General features: G+C 40.1%; 1 protein-coding gene and 1 non-coding gene across 2 annotated transcripts in view; both read right to left on the reverse strand.

The window, feature by feature from the left end:
- The window catches only part of Pcsk2 (proprotein convertase subtilisin/kexin type 2), a 255,395-nt gene that overhangs the window by 114,886 nt on the left and 115,344 nt on the right, over window positions 1-25,165 (reverse strand). The window contains exons 3-4 of the mRNA XM_013356426.4: window positions 2,073-2,186; window positions 13-121 (exon numbers count right to left, since the gene is read on the reverse strand). Coding sequence (XP_013211880.3) covers window positions 13-121; window positions 2,073-2,186 — 223 coding nt within the window. The remainder of the gene's footprint in view (window positions 1-12; window positions 122-2,072; window positions 2,187-25,165) is intronic.
- On the reverse strand, window positions 23,926-24,113 carry LOC120887084 (U2 spliceosomal RNA). Its single transcript, XR_005730252.2, has one exon. It is a non-coding gene; the product is annotated as a U2 spliceosomal RNA (small nuclear RNA).

Here is a 25,165-nt window from a genome sequence, read left to right on the forward strand (position 1 = left end):
CAAAATACTCACCATCATCCATAATTCCAATGGTCACACCTTTCCCAGTGTATCCCAGCTCCCAGGCTTCTGCCACATTCAAATCAAGCCCTGGTGTACCATCTGCTTGCCCAGTGTTGATCTGTACCAGACCAAAGCAGAGAATCTTATTAGGCTGGTGTTGTAAAGCACACATGTAGTTTGTTTGATGTTCTCCGCAGCCATGTGATAGTCCAGGGCCAGCATCAGGGCCACATCTTCCATAAAACAGTACTTTTGGGTGCCCCCTCCATCTCTTACAGCCTTCCCTCTCTATTTTTTCATATAAACAATTGATGTTTTCTGTTTTATGTAAATATGCAAATGATGTTTCATATCTGTCATCTCTTAAACTAGATGGCTGTCTTTAAGCTCATTCTATGTAACATGTTTAGAGTTTTCATTGCAAGAAACCCTCCTTGAGACAGAATTAAATGCTTAGTATCATAGCTCTTTGTGTATACTTCACATTTTGAATGCAGCACACACCATCTTGGTTTATTCTTATTTAGATATAATTTTTCTTACAAAAAACAATATCTTTTGCACATCCTTTGAAAATTTAGTACCATCATACCAAGTCTTGCTCAAAAATATTTGTTGAACTGAATTAGATAGGTGGGTCACCTTTAGTACAATGTTCTAATACAGATAAAGCCTTCACAAAATTTAAAAGAAATGAGAGATGAAGAAAAATTCCACATTAATATGTTCATTGCTCTCTTTTCCTGAATCTTTGTCTTGTGCAAGATTTTCTCAAAGATGGTTGTAAAAAGAAAAAGTACTGAAGTAAGAGTTTGTACTGGCAAAAGCCCACAGTGATTGATGCTGTTCTGGTATTATTGAGACATTGTGTGAATTGCATTAGTGTTCTTCATACAAGTTACTGCTATTCTCCTTCCAGGCACAGGTTAAAACTATATGCTACACATCCTTTGAAGTTATAATGGCCATGTAACTGGTTTTGGCTAATGGCATGTGAGCTCGTGTGCTGTTTGCCACCTCCAGGCAGAAGCTATAAGAGATAATGCATAATTTGCCCCCTTTCCTTGCTGAGGTGCTTATAAAAGCAGTGAGGATGGAATTTAGATTGTGCTTGGTCATCTTGAGCCCCTGAAGGATTATGAAACATTAATTATGTAGCAAGAATGAGACACAATCTTTGATTTGAGATTTGTTTATTACTGTGACAAACCTAACCTGTTCTAATATAATAAACTCATCCAATTCCATATTGCACTTTCAAAATTCCATGCTCTAAACCATAAGGCATATATATAGTCAAGCTCTGACGCTCCAGGAGGGAAACTGTGATGCATTCCTGTGATGTAGCCGTCCATAGGACTGTAATTTAATTTTCTCTCTTGTTTAACATATTTTAAATAAAACAAAGCTCCATTTATATTTATAAATTAGCCACTCTCTTTACAAAAGCATGCCCTACAGTTTGGGTTGGTTTAGAGTCTCTGATCTCCTTTTAAATATGACCCAACCAATCCACATGGATCATGGCAGACTGCTGGTGAGCCAGAAAATATTCACTTCATCCGACAGATTGAATTTCAATGCCTCAAGTTCTGCATCAATTAAACCTCATGGAATTGATTTGCTGCCATTGTTTAGGAAGCACTAAGAGATGCTGTTTTGCTACATTAGTCTCTGGGTTGTATTGTTCACCCCTTGTGAAGTCACCAGGTTCTTTACCTTTTGCCAGTGACTTTGTTGTGTCCTCTTATTACTTTACCTATTGAGATCCCTGGATTATTCTTCCCACATTTTAAATTTGACTGGTATATATTTTGGCAAGTCTTGATTCACATAAGGGTGCCCTTTTTTTTTTGGCATCTGGAAGAATATGCTCAGCTGTTGGGAGTAGCTTTGACCTTAGAAGATCATTGCTACTTAGCAGTTCAGGAAGAAAGCAGATTAGGGGATGAGATGCCTAGCAATGAGAGAAAATAATGCATTGCACCAGATGCTGGTAAGATCCCACTGGATAATGAGGAAATAGAAATATATCTTTTATGCAAAATTTCAACAAGAGAGACCCTTACCAGATACCACTGCTTTGTAAAAAGAGGATCATTCATGTTGATGTCAATATCGTTGATGTCTCTGTATCCTCGCTTTTTTCGGTCAAATCCTTCCTGTTGCAAGGCCATCTTTACCTGGAATGACAATGCTGGTAAATTACCCAAACACCCTTTTCTGGAATTCATTCCCATGGATTCAATTTTCATTTGTAAATGACTTTAAAAAAAAATCTTTCCTCAGCAAAAGGAAGTTCACCTCATGTAACTCTCACTTCACGATTATTTCCCAAGAGCATTTACTTGTGGTTGCACTGAGCAAACAGGCCTTGGTGATGGTCTCAAAGTGGAGTACCTTAAGATTAGAATTAGATGGAGAAAAGTATTCTCAAGGAAGATAAAGAGGTAAGGGTCATTAAGTGAAATAAAAGAAAACAACAGAATATATCTATTAAGGAAAGGAGATTGATGTGGATTCAGGGAGGCAGAAATTGAGAACTGCATCACTCTCATTTCTGGAGGGCTTCCTAGCCTTTAGGTTTGTTGATGGTACTGTTTATCACACTTGGGAGTCAGTCAAAAGGAAAAAAAAATCAAAACCTCAAAACTAAACAAAAGAAAACCTACCTGTTGGAAAGCCAGAACAGCAGAGTTCTAGAAGGTAAGTAAGAGACCTTTGAAAGTAAATTCATGCATGGTGCTGCTGTCCTTGTATTGACATTTTATTTTTGGACAGTCAGATAGAACCCCAAGGTCATGAGTGGAAATTAAATTTAGGAGCTGAGTTAGTTCAAGCAGGCTCCTGGCCATGGTGAAGTTTTGTCCGAATCAGGAAACTCTCTCACTTAGGCATTCACTACTTTATCATTCAATAGTTGTGGCCAGTGTGACCATCTATGACCCAAGGAGTAGGCACCGGTATGAAAGTGTGTGCTGGATATTTATTATTATTTTTATTATAATTTTTGGTACACATTCATTTTCCTAGCTATCCCCAGAGTAATTGAGGGGACTTCCTCAAATCCATTAGTATTGGTGGGAGTAAAACTCTAGGCATCTGACTACTCTAAAGACACTGAGAACTCCCTAAGTCTCACAATTCATTCATGGCTTTCTCTCTCTCTCTCTCTCTCTCTCTCTCTCTCTCTCTCTCTCTCTCTCTCTCTCTCTCTCTCTCTCTCTCTTTCTCTGAATTTTCAGAAAGTGATGCAAGGGCAAGGAGGCCTGGGAGTCCACTTATTCCAGAGGTTCACTCACCAGACTTTACCTGTAAAAGGATCCTGATTATGGTTTTCTCAGCCCCACCCCAAAACTCTTCCAAGACTGATTCTTCAGCTGCCTATTGATTGTGAGTCCCTGATATCTTCTGCATGCAGTTAATAACCCTAACTGATATGGGATGAGAGTGAGGCCGCAGGGGCCAAGTCAAGAGTGATGGTTGGAAGAGAAGAATAAAGAGATCCCTTGTGGCTGGGGGTATTGTGGAATGAAATTGATCAAATTATGTTACATGCCTATAAAAATATGGCGTCATGAAGCCCACTATTCTGTATAATTTAATGTGCACCAATGCATGTCTATCAAATGAAGACCAATTCTGATTCAAATATGCATATATGTATATGTATATGTACTTATAAATATATAAAAATCATGTATATAAGTTACACTTAGGAACTGGGCGTGGTGGCCTGTAATCCCAGATGCTCGGGAAGCTGAGACAGGAGGATCATGAGTTCAAAGCCAGCTTCAGCAAAAGTGAGGTGCTAAGCAACTCAATGAGACCTTTTCTTTTAAATAAAATACAAAATAGGGGCTGGGGATGTAGTTGAGTTCCCCTGAGTTCAATCCTTGGTACCAAAAAAAAAAAAAAAAGAAAAATTACATACATACATATATTACCATCAACATCACCACCATTAAGAAGCAGATGCCAAGATGGAATGAAATGTAGAAGAATTTAATTAGGAGAGAAAAGATAAGAAATTTTGTTGTAAGTCTGACCCCAAGAAAAGGAAAGAGTGAACAGTTGTTTAGCTATATCCTTGACTATAGTTAAGGAAACTTTGCCACCTAAGGAAACTTTGGCAAGACTGCAGAAGATTCGAATTTGATTGTTAGAGGAATCCTGGGTTTTCAAGGGATGGGCCTGCCCTAGTATCCTTTCCTGGCTCAGTAACTGGCCAGGAGCAGCTATGGGAAGTGATAGATTTCAGAGTGCAGCAGTTGGAGTCCTTGGTCAGTTATTCTCCCTGAAGCCAGAGGTCTGCAGGGCATATTCTCGTAGCTGTCACAGAATGCGTACGTGTGTGCATGTGCATATACATTAGTGTGCATGTGCATATACATTAATGTAGGACATTTGAAATGCCTAAGTAAATGCATAGATTTCAACCTGGAAAGATCATTACAGCATGCATCTCCTGAAATCTTCTTTTACTGTGGAAGCAAGTATTTAAACAAGAGTGTTGCTTTAGTTTGGGAAGAAAGGAGCCTGAATTCAGTCATGGCATCTTCCTTTGTGGGTCCCACAGTGAGGGCTTTGTCGGCTCTACTCATTAAAGGGAGACTGGCTAGCTTCCATTGAGGTATTCTCCTTCTATTGGATTCATTGCCATGAGTCATTTCCCTGGGATAGCACCTTTCCTTGCCAGGATTTTCAGGAAACAAGAGCATCAGTGTAGAAATTTGAAAAATCTCATCTATATGTTGTTTCCCAGATGCCCAAGAACAGAAAGACTTGCACCAATTTTCATCTTTTTAAATATCAGTGCAGGAATGTTCTACTACAATCACTCCAAACTCAATTAGACCAAGTGTCCTCTAATGAAAAGATTACTTTAGTTCATTTTCATAAAATTAATTTTTTAATTTCATAAATGAGATTTTAATGGAAATCAGTCATGCTTTGGAATGCTGCAGTCTCTGGATACCACCTTGCAGCTCAGGAACTTAGAAATTATGACACTGGAGAAGGTTTTCTAAGTCTATTAATTTATCTTTCTGTCCTCAGTGAAGATCACAGTTATATTTCAAAAGAGATGAACACCTTTATAAATATATATTTTTCATATTTTGCATACAAATAACTGAAGAACACTTTTTATGATACCATGCAACCCTATTATTTTTATTTTTCTGGGTTCTAATTTTTTAATTTCTTTTTTTTTAAGATAGAGGAGAGAGAGAGAGAGAGAGAGAGAGAGAGAGAGAGAGAGAGAGAGAGAGAGAATTTTTTAATATTTATTTTTTAGTTTTCGGTGGATATAACATATTTGTATGTGGTGCTGAGGATCAAACCGGACCGCACGCATGCCAGGAGAGCGCGCTACCACTTGAGCCCCATCCCCAGCCCTCTGGGTTCTAATTTAATCCTAATTCACATTAATACGTAATCATAATCATACTATAGATAAAATTGTGTATTCTTTATTTACTGTGTATCTTACCACATGAATTTTAATGTTCTACTATATAGTCATCATATTTTAATTTCTATACACCCAAAAAGACTTATACTATAATTTGTCCATCTATTTCTTTCTTATGGTCAGTTGGATTGTTTCCTATTACAATTGAAATTATTATGAACAGAGATGTGGTTATAAACTATTTTTAAAGACATATGGGGAAGATTTCAGTGTTACAATTCTGTGTCTGGTGAAGCTCTTATACCATCAGAGAAGTACCACAGAAATATTTTTTAGTGTCTAAACCATGTTCCTAGCATGATAACTAAAATTCCCCTGACTTATTTTCTCTTCTTTCTCAATTTTAACCTTTCATGTCTGATGTCTGTTATTGCCATTTAGATGTGATTCAAATGATGCACACACAACTTAATTAGAGCTTCTTCCCTTTCTGAAAAAATAACGTACCTTTCACTGCAGTATTTAGTCTCAGAATACTTCCACAAACTGCATCATTAACATAAATATGAGTACAAATAAAAAAATAATGAAAAATATGGAAGAGCAGGAGTGCTTATTACCAGGTATTATTTTTGTTGAAAATGAACAGATGGATAGTACACAATTCTGGTTCAACTTTGAAATCTTAGTTTGGTTTGTGTGACCAATGTAACTCAAGCCATCCTATCTGCCTGGGCCCCTTCCAGTGCTCCTTATCTGGATTTCTTAGTCAACAGATGTTTTGTGTGTGTCGGCAATATGCCAGTTATGGACCACACCAAGACAGAGCAGAAAATATCCCCCACATTTGCAGACTATTTTATAGTTAGCAAGGCACTTTTATTACCATTATCTTCCCAACAGACCTGTGGGGTGAGTATTATTATAGTTGAGGGAATGGAGACTCAGAAACTATTGTCCAACAGTTCAAAAACATGGCACACTCCCTGAGGTTGACGGATTCTAGATGTTACCAACTTTCTACTAAGCCGCATTGCTTTTCCCTAAGGGCACGTAACACAGTCAACCTTCCAGTATCTGGGACAGCTTAAAGGGGGATGCAACTTTCCCAGGACCTGGGCCATGATCACTTTCCTGCTGGGCTGATAATTAAACAGCTGTTAATTAGCATTGAGTATTCTGGGTAAGGAGAGGCTAGGAGAAGGGGGACCAAGGGTGATACCTGTCTCCAAAGGGGCTGATGAAACATTTTGCTTGAAGTAAGTGTAAGAAAAGAAATAAAAAACACAAAACTACTTATTAATGTTGCCCAAAATATTAAAATTTATTAATCCATGATGCTGTGAACTGAGATCATAAAATGGCTGCACTTTGGTTCATAGCCACCAGAATAGAGCTGAGGAGCCTATAGGGAGTCAGGTCCATGCACATGAACAATAGAATATTTTTTTTTTTTAAAACTGGACCACACCATAGGAGCCATGGTATCCCGGACCCTCATTTGCTTTTGGTGCACATGTGAGTAATGATATGCTCAGTAGCAGTAACTACTGAATGTTTGGACACATAAATTGATCATTGCCTTTTATGGTCATGGGTTTTGCTTTTTTACACTCTGGCCACCTTCTCCCTCCTTCACATCCCAATCCAGTTTCTTTGGGACCCTGTTGTCTGCAGTATTGCAGTTCTTTAAAAGAGACCAACATAGATGCTTTCTGCTTTAGTCTGAACTTTAGTTTTGTTTCTGATGTGTTCACAATGGCATTAATTATCTCTAACTATTACTTTCTGTACCAGTAAGAATTCATTGATTGACCATTGTTTTGGTTTGACACTATGTTCCTAAAAGATATATTGAGGTCCTAACCTCCAATACCTGTAGAAATAACAATTATGATGGCTGCACTTTGGCCAAGAGGAAACAAAATTTCTCTGTGAACCTTAGAGATCACAATTGGCAAGCTGCTGTTTGTTGCACAGATAAAAATCGCTCGCTCTTTAACTTCCAGATAAAGAATGCTCTCTGGAAAGAATGAGCTTACAAGACCATAGATTCCCAACAGCTTCCAACCACAGAACTGCTGACTTATTGACTATTCCAAAAGACTTGTTTCCTGGTGACCTATCATTTTAGACCTCAGCCACCTACCTTGTATAGCTTAATGTATGAACAGACCCACAGTGCCAATCTAAATTTGTTCAGAATAACTCATGTAACTAATAGGGCCAATTGGAAATTGTTCAACACAAGTTACTTCATCTTGCCCCATTGTTTCCCTTCATCCTCTTTAAAAACCCAGTCTTTCTTCTAGAACGTGTGTCTCCCAATTTGCAAATCTGTGCTGTACCTGAATGAAAACTGTCACCACTTTTCTTTTAATCTTGTTTAAAATTTCCTGGTTTCTGTACCCAAGAATGACCCTATTTGGGAAGAGGTTCATTGTTGATATAATTAGTGAAGATAAGGTCATATTAGCATTGGTCCTCAATTCAATATGGTGGACACTGTTATAATAGGAGAGTAGAGAGATACCAGGAGCATGTGTCCAAGGGAAGTCATGAGAAGGCAGAGATTGGAGTTATGCTACTATAAGCCAAGGAACATCTGGGGCTATTGGAAAATGGGGGAAGCAATGAAAAATCCACTCCTTGAAACTTCAGATGGCATGGTCCCAAGAACACCTTGTTTCAGACTTCTGGCCTCCAGAACATTGAGAGAATGGATTTATGTTATGCTAAGCCCCCCAGTTTGTGGTAATTTGTTACATCGGGCTAGGAAACGAATATAATCATGAAGAGAATTAAACTATATTATACTTCCTTCTCATTTGTAAACTTTATTTTGTATTTAAGTGCTCTTATTAGTTTCTTATAGTTTTATTTGGACAAAGATTTCTTTAGCCATATGTAACTTTTGCAAACAAAGGAAAAAATAAAAATGTGAGCCAAATAAATTGGTTGCCATGTCCACAAACCTCCTTCACAGTCAGAGTCTAAGTCAAATCATCCCTAACTGTGCCTTCCTAAACAAGATTATTCTTTGGGCTAACAAGTGCATTTGTAATCCAGCTCATCTTGATGATTTTCTCCAGGATTTTTTTTTTTCAAGTGGCCATCTCCAATTCTGTATTTGCTGCAGGAGCCCAAACAATGACCATTCTATCACTCTTGCCACTTGCTGAGAGCAGTGGCAAGATGCATGCATAAGACATACATTGTGGAATTGATGATGGATGGTGGGTTTTGTTTTAATGGTAAAACAAAGCAAGTTAAAAACAAAGCAAAGTTTTAAAAAAATACTGTCAAAGTATGACTAAGATATCTGTGAAGTTTACTGAAATTTTAGTTTTTCCTTTGCGTTGAAGGAATACTATTTGATGATTAACACTCTGGGAAACTATTGCATGTTGAAATAACAAAACCACTGAATAGCTTTCTAATTTTTTTCTCATTCCTTTAAACAGCTGCATATTATTCATTACATAAGCAAATTCAATTATCTTGTCACCCATTGAAGGACATGCTGGTTGATTGCATATTTTCTTGCTAGTTTGCAGCTTTGCACAGGGTTGCAGTGAACATTTTTTTCACACACATATGCACACACTGTGGTGACATTTTTCAAGCATGTCAGAATAAGTCTTAAGCGGTAGGATTACTGGGTCAATGAATACGTGATTTTAAGTTTTTATAAGGCAATTGTTGCCAAGTGCCCTTCAGAAATTTTGTACCAAATTACATGCTCACCAACAAAGTGTGAGAGTATGAGGAACTTGAGAAATATTTGGACCTAAGACCTGCTAATGTGGCGGTTGGGATCCAGTAGCCTGGGAACTGCTAAGGAACTTGTTATTTTAAGAGCTTCTGGGAGATGGTGCTTTCCTTTTGGGTTGAGGCAAGCTCCTCTGGTTCTGTGACGTTCAGCTGTGCCTTTGTCTGTGAATCAGAGGTCCCCAGCTTGGGTTACACAGCACAATCCCCTGGGAAGTTGATAAAATCCTGATGCTCAGGCCAAATCCCCATGAGGATTGCTGGAGGGAGGGAGGCTTTGGCCTCAGTTGTTACTTTCCAGATGGTTCCAATGGGCAGCCAGTGTGCTGGGGCTCCTATCCTCTCTCTGAACACAATGAACACAATGCAGAGAACTGAAATCAAATCAAGCCATAGAGGAGTGCAAGGGACAGAGAGCATCTTCATCAAAAGGACTGCTCTCAGATCCATAAGCAAATATATTCTTTTTGCTCAAGAAAACAGTCTCCCTGTCCTCACCCCACAAGTGGTGGTGGTGATGATGCAGAACTGGGGATGGGGATGGGATGAGTTTCAGGAACATTGCAAAATTCTCCCTAAACATGGACATTTTTTTTTTAAGTGAAAAATCTCTTAATTTGTACTGCAGTTACTTAGCCCTTATTATGGTCTGAGGATTTCCCCCTTCCCCAATAGATTAAATAGATTAAGACAAAAGAAAAACAGGAATGCTGGAAAGCATGTTACCTGACCCTGTAGCTAGAACACCCAGGTGTGGGCTTGAGCACCTCCTAAGGGTTATACGCATATGGGATGAAGGATTAAGGCTGATGTTAGAAGGCTCCTCTGCCTCATCCTTGCCCTTGTTGCCTCTCTGTCTCCTTGGGGACAGAGAATAGGTTAGCATTTCATTGCTGTGATCAAAATATCTGACAAGAACAACTTAGAGGAGGAAAAGTTAATGTTGGCTCATGGTTTCAGAGGTTCACTCCATGGTCAGCTGACTCCACCACTCTGAACTCAAAGTGTGGCACAGCATCATGGCTGAAGGGCCTGGTGGACGGAAGCTGCTCATGGTGGTCTCCCAGAAGGGGAGATAAAAAGGGGAAGGGGCCACAGGGGAAATGCATCCTTCCAGGCCATGTTCCCAGTGACCCATCTCCTCCAGCCACATCCCACCTCCCTACCGTTACCATCCGTTCAAAGTAGGATGGACAGATTGATTAAGTTACAGCTCTCACAATCTCATAATTTCATTTCCGAATATTCCTGCATTGACACAGGAGCTTTTGGGGACACCTCATCTCCAAACCATAACAGAGAGGAGCTGAATAATTTCTGGTGTGTGCTCATAGAGGTAGGAGTAGACAGCGGAGGGTCTTTTTTTCTTCTCAGGAGGTGCCATAGGCGTGTGTGTGCGCGTGCGTGTATGTGTGTGTGTGTGTGTGTGTGTGTGTGTGTGTGTGTGTGTATGAGGTGGGGAGACTTTTGTTTCAAACCCTGAGAAATTGGGAAAACTGAATGAAGAGTCTTGAGTATCATTCATCTCATGGAAAGGAGAACATAACTTCTGGGTACAATCTGGACTTTAACATAATATAAAAGGCTGTGGAAAAGCAGGCCACTTAGCTTTGTGGGTGAGAACATGGTCCTGGATGGGCAGACATGGGTCACAGGCCCTGCAATACCTGCCTCTTCTCCTGTGAGAACTTGAAAAAGCCAGTGAACCCATTTAAGCCTCAGAGTGTTCACCTGTAAAATGAGGATGAACCTTAATAAGAACTACACTATGTCCTGTTTGCTGAGCAGGACTCTAAGTACTTCGTGTACATCATTTCTGTTATTGTTCACCAGCTCCTGAGAGGTTAGGATTGAAGCCATTAAATGGATGGGTAAGAGTCACACAGCTTGTTAAGAGTAGAGTCGTGCTTCATACTTGTTATAGTCTGGATTATGTTTGGGGTTCACAGAAAAATCAAGAGGAAAATACACAGAATTTCCTGACCCCCTCCCTCCCCACCCCAGCTTTTTTCACTATTTGTATTCCCCTCCAGAGGGAATTTTTGTCCGCCATAGTGGAGGAAGCTATGCGGGGGCATCATTATCACTCCAAGTGCACGGTTTGCACTGGGGTTCAGGTCTTGGGTCTTCACCTCTTTCTGAATTGCCTTTCCAAGGTGTTGTGTAATTTCCTTGTTTGAACCAATGAACTGAACATGATTTATCAAAACAAGGAATCCCCTAAAGTCACAATGGGGATGATGGGGGAAGGAGGCTACTCTTAGGCTCAGACATTCTAGTTCATCGCCTTTGCCAGTAACTGCTGGCCTTGGATGTCCGGATCCAAATAGAGACTTCAGAGAGAGGGGTCGGGAGAGGGAAGATCTGATCTGGAGAGGTCAAACACAGGAAAGTGGGGAGCAGGTGGCCAGCAGTCAGGGAGTCTGGCTGCTTAATTTCCTTCTTGAGCAGGCAGGTATGACTCTTTTAAAACCCCAATTACGGGCAAATCACCCAGCTTAACTTTTCAAAGAACACCGAGTTAAGCCACAATTATGGCTGAATGCACAGTATTGATTGCTCTCATTTAGAGAGGTTTGCCCATCTTGCAAGGATGACAACGATCAATTGAGGAGAGAGGATATGGCTGTGTGCCTCAGACCACGGTTCCAGTCGCTGCATGTCAGTGACAAGATATTAACAAATTGCTATCTATCATCTAAAGCTCTGTATACAAGGTGTACCATGAGATAAATCAATGCAGTGAGGGAAGGAGCCAAAGATGCTTCCCGTGGAGCAAAGTGAAAAGGGAACCATTGGAAATGCCACTAGCGGGTAAAACCCCCGGCTCCCACGTTTGCTGGAACTTGTGGTTGGAATTGTGCTTTAGCTTTAACTTGAACCCCCTCTTGCTCCTGTTGACAGGCAGTGGAGGAATGTTAGGAGTCGGCTTAGGCAATTAAAAAGTATTAAAAGATAGTAGGTGCTATGCCAGATGTTGAGGAAGGGCTGGCTAGACCAGGGTGTGCTGCAGAGGACAATTTTCCAGAGAAGCCAGAAGCACCTATGTGTCGTCCTTGGCCAAAATGACATGGTTTTTTCTTCATGAAAGTCTCCTGAGAGGTTAATAAAGAAAGGAAGCAAAGCAAAGCCAAGTCACTATAATGTTAGTAGCTTCAGCTACACACACAGTGTAGCATTCAAGGGAGCCTGCTGAGCCAGGCGGAGGGTTCCCTTTCCCATCACAGATGGGCAGAAAGACTCAGCCTACTGGAGAAAGTCCCTGGAAGATCAAATGCAGGAGGAGGAGAAGGAGGATGGGGGCAGGGAAAAGGGAAAGAAGGAGGAGAAAGCTCTGTGCCCATTTCCACTCCAGCTGTGGCCACTCAGCATTCTCAAATCTGACCACCCTACTGAATGCTCCAACTCTCAGAGGTGTTGGGGGTGGGGGCTGCACAGAAGTAAGGTCAGGCCAACAGGATGCTTAAAGAAGATTCTCAAGGCACCCAGCTGGGAATGAATGACCCCAGAGACTTCATTATGATGTTGGTGCACATTTCTTTTTGCTGTTTTCTTTTCTTTTCTTTTTTTTTTTTTTTTTTTGCACCAGGGATTGAACCTAGGGGCATTTCACCACTGCTCCAATCCCCAGTTCCCCATCCCTTTTTAAATTTTTTATATTTTTATTTTGAGACAGGGTCTTGGTCTTGGACTCAGGGACTTGCTAAGTTGCTGAGGCTGGCTTTGAACTCTCGATCCTCCTGCCTTAGCCTCCCAAGCTGCTGGGCTGACAAGCATGCACCACCCAGCCCAGCCCGGTTCTGCAAATGAACCAGAAGAAGGATGCTGGGCAGAGATGTCTGGTCCCCATTCTCTGTAGAGGGAGGGCCCACTTTGTGCTTCTGGAAGGCAAGATAAATCCCACTGAAGATGTATTGCAGTTTCATTAGATTATCTTACGGCTGGCAGGCTTCATTTGAGAAAACTAATAGCATCAAGTTCCCTTGGCATGGTCTGGCAGGTCTGTGACCTTGACTCTGTCACCATGGCTACAGGCTAATTATGATACCCCAGCCCCAACGGCTGCCTCACAAATGTGTGTGGTGAGAAGGGGGGCTGAGTGGAGAGGTGTTTGATGTGATCCAAGGCCAAGCCTTTCCTGAGTGCTAAGAACACCTTAAACTCAGTGTGGGGCAATGAAAAAGCTCTAGCTTTGGATTCAGAAAGAACTGGGTACTGGGTTCAAATCCTGGCATAATTTGCTTCTTGTTTGTGCATGCTCTGAGGTAAGTCCCTCAAATTTCCTGAGTCACATCAAACACACTGCTTTTTTCATCTAGAGCAGGATTTGACCAATCAACCTGTTACATTTTTGTAAATAAAGTTGATTGGAACATTGTTAATCCTCTTTGCTTAGGTATCATGGAGGCTGCTTTAATGCTGTGTGATAAAGTTCAATTGTTGGAAGTGAGACAATGTAGTCATCATAGCCTAAATACTTGTTCTATGGCCCTTTATAGAACGTCTGTTGACCCTAATGCACAGAGTAGAGTTGATGAAAATTTGTGACCTAATGGACTAATTGATGAGGATCAGGAGAAATAAACTTCCTTCCTTGTGAACTATGAAATGCACATTAAATATTTCTGTTATGACTATGATGAGCCAGGTATCTGTGAAATCCATTTCCTTCATCAGGGACAGCGATGAGACTAGTGGTTCAAATGGTGGATTTTTGAGGGGCACAAAGAAAGTCCGCTGTGACCCAAATTCTCCCCTGAGCACATGCACACAGACTGAATTTTGGCCCCAAAGGGTTAAGCTTTAATTTTAAGCACTGATTATCCAAGTTGATTAGGACTCTACTTAAAAGACTTGGAAAACAAGTCTCCTGGGAGGGAAGACACATCCCAGTGTTCTCACTTACCCACACTTGCACGTGACCTTATTAATTAGATAGCTTTTCTCAGTGGTGGTGGTGGTGGAAGAGATTGGTGCAAGGAAGGGGTAGGGGTTTTTGGAAAAGAACATTTTGCAAACCTTATTTTCCTGCAAGTCAGGGGGAAGGGCTACCGACATTAACATCAAAGGGTCCAGGGCTTAGATTGTTCCCAGTCCAAAAGGAAGGATTAAGATAAAGGCAGTGAGAAGGCACTGGGAAAAAGCCCTCCCAAAGTTCTTTGCTTCCCTAGGTGCATTCTTTTTTTTTTTTTTTTTTTTTTATTGGTTGTTCACAACATTACAAAGCTCTTGACATATCATATTTCATACTTTAGATTCAAGTAGGTTATGAACTCCCATTTTTACCCCAAATACAGATTGCAGAATCACATTGGTTACACATCCACATTTTTACATGATGCCATATTAGTGACTGTTGTATTCTGCTACCTTATATCTTCAGCAGTAGGGATACACCTGCCATTTATTTACTGTAATGAAGGTTGCAATATTGTTTCTTTGTAAGTTTTCAATAGGGAACAAAAAAAGGTGTCTGCTATGGAAATACAAATGGATCTTGAAAAATCACAGTCTCTCTTTCTTAACCTAATAAATGCAGAAGGTGGTGTGATTTCCCCATTAGGACAATGGGACTAACGAGTTAAAGAGGAGGGAAGATTCACTTTCTTAGTTCTTTCTTCCTCAAGGGCATCTATTTTTAATCGGCAAAGGTCAGCCCCTTCGTCAACAGCAATGGCTTGTCAATTCTTTCCTCCTATTGGTATTTCATTAGTTGCCAATGAAACAGTTCCAGGGTGACGGGGTGGAAAAGAAATGTGCATGGAGACTGCAATTGGCGTATGTGTGAAATATTTAGGGGCTGGTGGCTGTGCATCTCCAGCACCGGGCAGCTGGAGAGTAATTCATATGTCAAGCCCAGCAACCCACGAATGACAAAACACCAACAAGGAATAAAGGTCAGAGCTATTGATTCTTAACACACTTCTGCTTATGCACAGAGCACTCAGTGACGGGGCGCTAATGAGCCCCAGCATGACCATGCAGAACAAATGAAGAACAAAATGAATCGACTTTGCAAGAGCACCCCTGTAAGGCACGGAACTATCCATATGCTTAGGTCTGCCCTTAGAGGAATACCAAGAGGAGAGATTTTTATTTTGCAGTGTGGTAGTTTTCTGTGGCTGTTGTAACACATTGTCACAGACTTAGTGGCTTAAAACAACATAACTTTATTGTCTTAGAGTTCTGGAGATCAGAAGTCTACAATGAGGGTGCCGGTTGCGTTCTTTCTGAAGGTTCTAGGGCAGGGATCTGTTTTCTTTCCTTTCTCAGTTGAATTCCTTGGCACATGGCTTTCTTTTTCTATCTTCCAAGACAGCAACAGTGGGTCATATTTCTTATATGGCATCACCCTTACTTTCTCTTTTGCCTTCCTCTTATAAGGATGCTGGTGTTTACTTTGAGACCATCCAGGAAATTCAGGATAATCTCCCCATTTAAAGGACAGTTTATTAGCACCCTTAATTCCACCTCTGACCTTGATTCCCCCTTGCATGTGATATAACATATTTAGAGGTTCTAAGGATGAGGATATGGACATCTTTTGGGGTGGGGGCATCATTATTCTACCAACCACATACAGGAAGGGAACTAACATTCAACGCTGAGAAGTGAGGCTGATTATTAGTAAGTTCTGTATCCCAGAAAGGTGTAAAACCCAGCTCCTGTAGTGGATTGCAAATGGTGATCCTCAGATGGGAGTCTATAGTTCAAGTATTTTTTTGTCCTGCTGAAACTCATATTGAAACTTAATCCCCATGTGGTGACTCCGTTGGTCTCCCAAGTACTGTGCAGAGATGAGGGATATTTGATGGAGACAGAGAACCCAGAATTATTCTGGGGAAAGAAGCAAAGTTGCACATTATTGAATAACCTGTAGTTGGACAAGTATTGCTAAAGGAACCCTTACTGAATGTTGAAAAGATAATTCTTTCTTTCTTTCTTTTTTCTTTCTTTCTTTCTTTCTTTCTTTCTTTCTTTCTTTCTTTCTTTCTTTCTTTCTTTCTTTCTTTCTTTCTTTCTTTTTCTTTCTTTCTTTCTTCTAAAACAACAGCTGATGCCTGACACTAACAAGGGAAAAATACACGAGCTCTGGATGCAGAATCAGCATCCAAAAGGTTGCTAAGAGATTGAACTTGTTGGCTTAGATCAATTATACACAGTTGGACAGCACTGATTAAATGCTATTTGTAGGCTTTAAGAAAATCAGTTGCACAACTATTAGAAAAGGAGAGATGCATTCATGAAAGGACAGCATTTTAGCTGTCCAGAAGTTTAATGTGTAAAAATAGTGTTAATACCAGTGATGAAAAAGCAAATTCATATTCTTTCTGCTTTAGAAGAGACAGGGTCCCAGAGGAAGGTAAGGTCAGATGTTGAGACATATGACAAGACAATACTCTGGAGCTGGTCCAGTTATGGAGTCCACTTTCAGGAGGGTACTGTCAAGTTTTGTATCCCAGAGGAAGGAAGGAAAGATGATGACAAATCTGAGAAATGCATATCCAATATCCCAGAAATGTGTAAAACCCAGCTCCCGTAATAGATTGCAAATGGTGATTCTGGGATGGGAGTCTATAGTTTGAGTATTTTTTTTTGTCCTGCTGAAACTCATATTGAAACTTAATCCCCATGATGAGGCATTAAGAAGTGGGACCAGGTGGATCCTTTAAGAGGTGATTAGAGCTCCACCCTCATGTATGGATTATTCCATTATGAAAGCCAATGGCTGGGTCTCTTTCTAGTGTCCTGTCTTACTATACAGTTCCCTGTGTGGTCTTAGGAATCTACTGGCCAAAAGGCCGCCATGATTTAATGATGCCATCTCAACTTTGAACCATAACTCTGAGCAAAAATAAATCTTTTCAACTTACCCAGTCCAGTCCATGACATTATTTTATTATCAAGAGAAAATAGACTAAGACATGGAGGGTTTTCTCAGGATTACAAGTGGTGACTCAACTGGTCTCCCAAGGACTGTTTGAGAACTTTAATCAGTTAGATTATACTATTTATGGTGTGGTATTTATTCTGAAGGGAGTGTATTTCTCTACTCCTGTGATACTGGGTTTGGCCATGTGAATTGCTTTGGCTTGTGCTAGGAAAAGAATACTTGCCCATCCTTTGACCTCTTGCATTTCAGCCATGGCCAAAAGAACATGACCAGTGTAGCCTACTGCAAAACGTATTCTCTTTTATCCTAGAGTGTGTTTTGTTTTTATTTTCATGGGGTATAACTATATTTATTTCAAGGTCTTCTGAGTTTTTAGCAAATGTTCACTGTGTAGATAGATTCTGGATGCTAAGAGGAATTATATGATTCATTCTACAACTGAAATATGAGATATGTCTTTATTCCAAATAGGAACATTTTACATGTTGTTTTTAAAAATATAGCCATAGGTACAAGGATATTCATTGCACTGATATCTATATTAAAAAAGAGAAGGAAGAAATTACATGTTCATTAATAGAGGAATGCTCTCAAGAAAAGTAGCAGTTATTAAAATAAATGATTCAGTACTAATTAAAATAGTTATACTTATCGTGTTTTAGGTGAAAACAGAAGCTACACAGATGAATTTTTTTTGGTAAATATACCAGCACACTAGAGGCTGGGGTAGTGGCTCAGCGGTAGGGTGCTCGCCTAGCACGGGTGGGGTGCTGGGTTCGATCCTTAGCACCACATAAAAATAAAATAAAGGTATTGTGTCCAATTACAACTGAAACAAAATAGTTTAAAAAAAATACCGGCACACTAATTGTGTGTGTGCGTGTATGTATGCGCACACATACACATGATAATAAAAAAAAAGCCTGGGAACAGAAGCATGGTGGCAAATACTGGCTATCTTTATAGAATGGTATTAAAAAAAGAGAAAAAGGTATTTATTTTAAAAGTTTTTAAAATTTTAATGTAAAAATAAGGAACAAAGGAGATAGGTAATTTTAATTTTTGTTCTTTTTTATGTTTTTTAAAATCTTAATGATAGATGTGGGTTACTCATTTAAACATTTTTTTACTTATATGCATTATAAAATGTGGATTGGTTTAGCTTTCATGATAGATTAGAAAGATCTGCTAATAGTGGATGGGAGCAGAAACAGACAAACATATATATCACAATTTTGTTCAGAGAGGATCTGGATCCTTACTGCAATAAATTACTTTGACTTGGAATAATGATGAAAAACAACCTTATTTTTCTAGCAGAAGAGACTTCTTACCCCACACTCAGGAAAGACTTATTCTTATTGGGTTAACATATTGATAAGCTTCTTGAAATGGGTTGGTGAGATATCCATGGGACAGGCTCTGTTATCACTGGGTGGGTACTAAATAGCTCTCTGAGGGGCTGGGGGAAGGCCAGATACTTGCAAATCTGTGGTATGCTTGCAAATCAAGGATATGCTAATTGGGGCCATAGCTGAATTCTAACACTAGAGGACCTTTCCACGTGGGAAAACATGAAGGCACATAGACAAATAAAAGCAGTATGATAGGGATTTGGTGGGAGGAGAAAAAATATTTAATAGAGATTTTATTAAATTACTTATCATATGAGGGTGTAATATAAACCCAATTCTTTCTTTCACACAATTTTATTTTTTGGGGGGGCTATTCATGTTGCTCTCTGCTTTGTGGAATGAATTCGAATTTTCAGGAACAGTGACAAAAACTGATAAGGTTAAGGGCTGGCAGAGAGTGAAAGTAGAAGCCACCCTCAGGAGGATATCTATGTGTGGTTATGCTGTTGCCTTCTATGAGTTAATCAAAGCTACTAAAACTGCCTAATTTCATTCATTTTTCACAAACATCTTAAATGGGCTTATTAAGTATCAGATATCGTTGTGACCATTGGGAATTTGTGAATAAACAGATCTGTCTCCTGAATGAAAAAGCTGTATTAAATTGAACAACAGTCACACCTGTATTTTTTATATAATTGATATGGTTTAAATATGAGGTTTCCACCAAGAAGTTCATATACAAGATAATGCAAGACTGTTCAGAGGTGAAGTGGTTAAACTGTAAACTAATTGATGGATGAACCATTTGAATGGATTAACTGGGTGGCAGGTAGGGTATGGCTGGAGGAAGTAGGTCACTGGGGGCATGCCTTTGGAGTTTATATTTTTCCCTGGTGAGCAGAGATCTTTTCTCTCTCTGCTTCCTGGCTGTCAGGAACTGAGCAGCTCTCCTCCTCCATGCTCTTCTGCCCTGATGTTCTGCCTCACTTTGGGCCCAGAGTTATGGAATTGGCTGACTATGGACTGAACCTCTGAAACTGTGAACCAAAATAAACTTTGCCTCCTCTCATTTGTTCTTATTGGGTATATTGATGATATAAAGCTGACTTTATGCAGCAACAGAGTGCTGCATAAAGGAGACTTGAATGTTTGTCTATGGAGATGGACTGCCCAGGTCCCAGTAGTGGGTCTATCATCTGCTGTTTGGTTGGCCTTTGTTAAGATCTCTAAGCTCCCCGTGCTTTTATTTTCTCATGGTGAAATAGGAATGATTAAAGTAGGCACCCCATTTCATTGTAATGAAAGACAAATGTTTATAAAACAGTTTAACAGACTGTCGAGAATATACCACATTCTAAATATGAGAGAGAGAGAAAGAGAGAGAGAGAGAGATATGCTGGGGTATAACACACAGCCACATCTTATCATTCAAGATTATTTATAGCATGCAGGCTACTCTTAATACTGTCCACTCCAATTTTTCTTCCTGCAAAATGGGACTGGATAGCCCTTTATAAACACCAATCTCAGCAAAGTCAAAATTCCTTATGGCCAGGATTGTTCACCTTATGCTTATGGGAATACATGTGGTTCTCACTGAGCAGGATCCAAAGTGGACTGGCCAGGAATGGATAATACAATAGTCACGTTGCACACAGGGACATTGAGAAGTGGTGGGGTTATTTTCATGGAAGACCACGAGGTAGGTTTCTCGTTAGATATAGTTTGACTTTAGAGAGCACATGAAACTATTTTGATCCTTATCTGTTTCTCTTAAACAAAACAGTTCTACCAGAACGATTTGTCTGAATTAGGTCTCTGGATAGTAACTCCCAGCCCCGTGTCCTTGAGTTGCTCAATGAAGTACTCAGGGCACATATCAAAAAGATGAAGAAAACTCTTACCACAGTGAGGAAGTAGGACTTATGGCTCATCTACAGCTAGAATTCAAAGGAATTGCTACCAAACACTAGGTCAGGGCACTGAATAGATAAACACCTTTAATGACCTGCCTCTGTAATGTCCTGAAAACAAAAATCCTTTTTAGCAAAAAATGTGCCCCTCTGTCTGCCTATGAGTTTGGTACCATGATGTCTTTATTAACCCTGAGAAAGCCTCTGTCCATTCTCTCTCTGTTCCTCATCTCTGCTATGTCCAGCCATGACTTCTTTCCCACAGCTATTAAGGAATACACATTTCTAGAATCACAACAGACCAATAGGAGGTAAAAGCTGATGGTGGCCCATCTTACTTTAAGAGCTGCAAATCATGGTGGCACTGTCTACAATGCCATCAACCTGGGTGGATGAGGTAGGAGGATCCCAAGTGCCAGGCCAGCCTCAGCAACCTAGTAAAAATCTATCTCCAAATAAAAATAAAAAGGGCTGGGGATAGAGCTCAGTGGTAAAATGCTTATGTGTTCTGTCCCCCATACCAAAAAAAAAAAAAAGTCATAAATCACAAATGTGTAGGTAAGCAGAAACAGATAAAAAAAATCTCCTAGTGGCAGTGCATATAGTGTATTGTCACTTTTAGTCATTTCATATGTTCATAGTGTCGGAAAGATCTTCAGGGAGGATAGGAGGATGTCCCATGTCAGTGCTGTAGGTCCTTTAGACACAGGGTATTTGTCAAAGATCTGTGTACTTCTAACATATCTGAGAAGGTGATTAAATTACTGGACAGATCAAGGGTAACCCAACAGTGAGTCTGGTGACCAACGCTGGATTTGGATAGAGCTTCTCATTCAAAAATAAATAAACCAGGAAAAAAAAGACATTAACACAGGATGATTGGAAAGTAAAATATTAGGAACGAGAAGAATTAGAAGGTAAAATACTAGGAACAAGAGAAGAACATTATCCTGAAGACTCAGGGAGAAGCACGACAGTTAAAAAGGACCAAATCCTGGAGCCAGAAGAAAGTTACAAGGCATATTGATTGAGACATAAATGAAGCTTTTAATGAAATGGAAGCCCAAATCTACAAGAGGCATAGGAATAAACATATTAAGAACAAAAAGGTAAACTGACGAAACAAATATGAAGAGAATACAAATCCAAAATTTTAGGAGATAGGAATGTCCCTAAATGGTTTCTCAGTAATGAATACTATACGAAGAAGTGGGAATGGTCTAAAATCAGATAATGTTCTCATGGAGACCTGGATGACACTACTTCAGATACTTCAATATCTCCTTATTGATAAGCCTCAGGAGAAAGAGATGGGGGATCAGTGTTTTTCCCCCCTTATTGGTACTGGCATTTGGAATGGACTCTTAGGAATTTATAGCTAGAAAGTCATAACTTTCAGAGACCTGAGAATAGGTAGGTGTCACAAAGGAGGCAACACCAAGAGGGGCTGGGTTGCATGGGTGTTATGGAAGACAAATGTTGAGCCTTAAGTCTTAAGACCTGGTGGTCCAAATTATTAACTTAGAACATGACTATTGCTTATATTCACTGTAATGTATACAAAACTGAGCCTGCATTCTACCCAGAGTTAGAAGCCTACTTGATGTCTTCATTGCTGGAGTAGCAATAACAGGAGCTGGGCAGTAGCGGGGTAACAGCTTGAATGCCATGTCCCAAATGTATCAGTGGCCCCAGCTCCTCAGTTGGCAATGTTCCTAACAATATTACTGGAAAGCAAACAAGCAAAATAAAACACTGTAACTGATGCAAAACAAAATGCTTAACAATGTATAGACTGATAGGCTCACCACATTCTAGGCAAGATTAATAACACGAGATCTATACTTAACCATATTCCAGGGCATATTTGAATTGCAATGATAGAAACAAGATGCTAGAAGCAGCTGAGCAGAGAAAACAAAACAATAAAATATGCTAATCATAAAGGAGTAAAAAAATCAAACTGTAGTAGGCCTTCTCTCCAGCACTGAATGGCAGAATCCAAACAATATTGCTCAAGAGGTCAGTGTATGTGTTCCCGCTACTTTTGCTGCATAACAAATTGACCCAGGACATGATAGCTTCTAGCTACTATTTCATTATGCTTAAAGAGTTGTGGGTAAGGAGTCAGGTTGACTTGTTTCTGTAATACTATTTTTGGAGTCTCAACTGGAGAGACTCAAAGGCTGGACTTGGAAAGGATGGGGTCTGTGTAAGATGTAAGGTTTATCATTACCAGGTTAGGACCTCAGGCTGGATCTGACCTAAGGATGATACAATCTTTTTTAGCCCTACATGTCTCCTGTCTTGCTCATTTCCTCTATATAGGGGTTTTCAGCTGGGATCAATTAGGGGAATTGATTTAGGTCTCTCAAATGTCTATGTTTTGGATTCTTTTATAATCACAAGTACTTTTTACTTTCTTAAAGATTCAACAATGATCCTGGCTCGGCTGGGCACTCCTAGAACCCCAGCAACTTTGGAGGCTGAGGCACAAGGACTTCAAGTTTGAGGCCAGCCTCAGCAACTTAGTGAGGCCCTAAGTAACTTAGTGAGATTATCTCAAAATAAAAAATAAAAAGGGCTGGGGATGTGCCTTAGTAGTAAAGCACCTCTGAGTTCAATCCCCTGTGCAAACAAAACAAAACAAATAAAAAAATACCCCCCCCCAGCAAAAAAAAAAAAAAAACCCACCACCAACAAAACAGAAACATAAACAAAAACCCAACCAACTAAACAATCATAAAACCCTCAAACAACAACAATGATTTAGCCTGGATTTGAAAGGTGCTGCCTGCCCCATCATCTCACCCTCATTCCCACATCACATTCCCTCCATCATGATCTGGCCAGGCTAGTTTCCTCACTAAATCCTCACATGTCCCTATGTGTCTCCTGCCTAGAACAATTCACTCACATCTTAATGTTTTTGTGTCAAAATACCAATGCATGAACCACTCCCCATGCTCTCCCCATTCCTTGAGATCTGCTATAATTCTTGATGACAGTGGTCATTACTTTTGGTAACCCTCCTTGCAAATGGATCAATTGAGTCACACAATCATTTAGCACCAGACCACTAGGGTTTTCCTGTGCTTTTGTGTTACTCTGGCATTAAACTGTAATTTCTTTGGGGGACAACAAAACCAAGTGTGAAAAAAATATGTTTTTTTTTTCCAGAGAGAAAGTGAGCAAGGGAGCAAGAGAGAGGTATTTCTGCCATTTCCATCCTCTAGGTTTGCATTTATAGAATGGAGCTGTATCAGAGTTCTCTTACGGTATCGACACCACTTCTTCTACATGTGACAAGCCCACCATTCCTCTCTGAAGAAATGTGATTTCCATTCATCCAAGCAAATGAAAGTCACCAAGTTGCACTTGCCCTTCCACCATTTAAAAAAGTTACTTCCCATTTCATTTCACATTGTGAAATTAATCACTTATGCAACCATTTTATGGAATCTAAAAAGTGCTTCTGCAAGAAGCCTCCTAGAGAAAGGTGTTATATTAATTGTTGAGTGGATCTCCCTAAATATGTGTGCAATTCCCTCTACTCCCTGCCCTGCTGAAGTGGAGTGCGCTGTTCCTGGAGGTACTGCAATACCAGGTCAATGCATGGAGTGGTTGGAGCAAGGTCCTAGTCTATATCTTAATTCCAAAAATCCATTTAGTATATTGTCTTTTGGATAGAGAACATATCAAGTATTAAACTGATAAGAACAGATGCAGCACTTGATATTAGCCAAAGTACAAGGAGTGATAAAATGTATTAATGTCTTGATGAGTCCAATAATATCACTTCAAAACTAAGATGCTATTTCAGCCTTCTTATATCCTTTCTGGGAGTACCATCTTGAATTTTAAGGAGGGTTGACTTATTTGCTTCTTGATGTTCAGCTGTCAATTAGGACTCACCTGTCAGACAAATGCTTTGATTGTTTTTCCCTTTGAATTGCAACAAGCAGCATCTTTTAATCATTCTATAGATGATGTGGATTTATTGACTCTCCCAATGGCTCCCCAAGTTCCGTGAAGGTACTAGCCATGTCCCTGAGTATCAATCTTCTCCCTCTTTGTTTCTGAGCTAGTGAAAGTACCAGGTACAATGACAGCTCAGTCATTTTAGAGTAAGTACATTCTATGATGTTCCCACAAAGGCAAAATTGCCCAATGATGCATGTCTCAGTTGTTAAGCAATGCATGACTGCATTTATTGGATTAAAAAGTTGAAGGATATATTGAAGACAAAGGGCAGCTTCAGGATTGTTACTTTTCTGAAATGTTCCTCAGAAAACAAACCAAAAATTCACTTTAAAACAAAAATAGTAGCAACAATAAAAAAAGTCAATTTTCTTCTCAGATGGAAGAACCTGAATATAGAGAGACCTCAAATGTAGAGGTGTCAGACTTCAGGAGCAAGTCAAAATGACTGGCCAGGTCTTCCAAGATGGTGGGCTAGAGGGAGGCTGCATTCTGTGTCGCCCTGTGACCTGGGATTCAAGTAGTGGGAATAATGTTTTTCTGTGAGTTATTAGAGGACCCCAGACAGCTGCTCCCACCCAGGTATCACAGCTTCTGTGCCACAGCAGGACCACCCATGCAGTACCTGGCTGCTGCCCACACACAGGACCTCCGGTTTCCACTCCATATGGACCCCCATCTACCAACATGGGGCTCCCCGGGTCACCTCCATCTTGGGACAATGCAATCACTCCCATAGTCCCCTACATGTGATAGCCTGCACCTGGGGACACAGGACAGGATCTGGAGATAGCTGTCAATCACAACTCTGCACACCACAGAGCTGCAT

This window comes from Ictidomys tridecemlineatus, chromosome 5 (assembly GCF_052094955.1).
Source record: "Ictidomys tridecemlineatus isolate mIctTri1 chromosome 5, mIctTri1.hap1, whole genome shotgun sequence".
In the NCBI taxonomy this organism is placed as follows: domain Eukaryota; kingdom Metazoa; phylum Chordata; class Mammalia; order Rodentia; family Sciuridae; genus Ictidomys; species Ictidomys tridecemlineatus.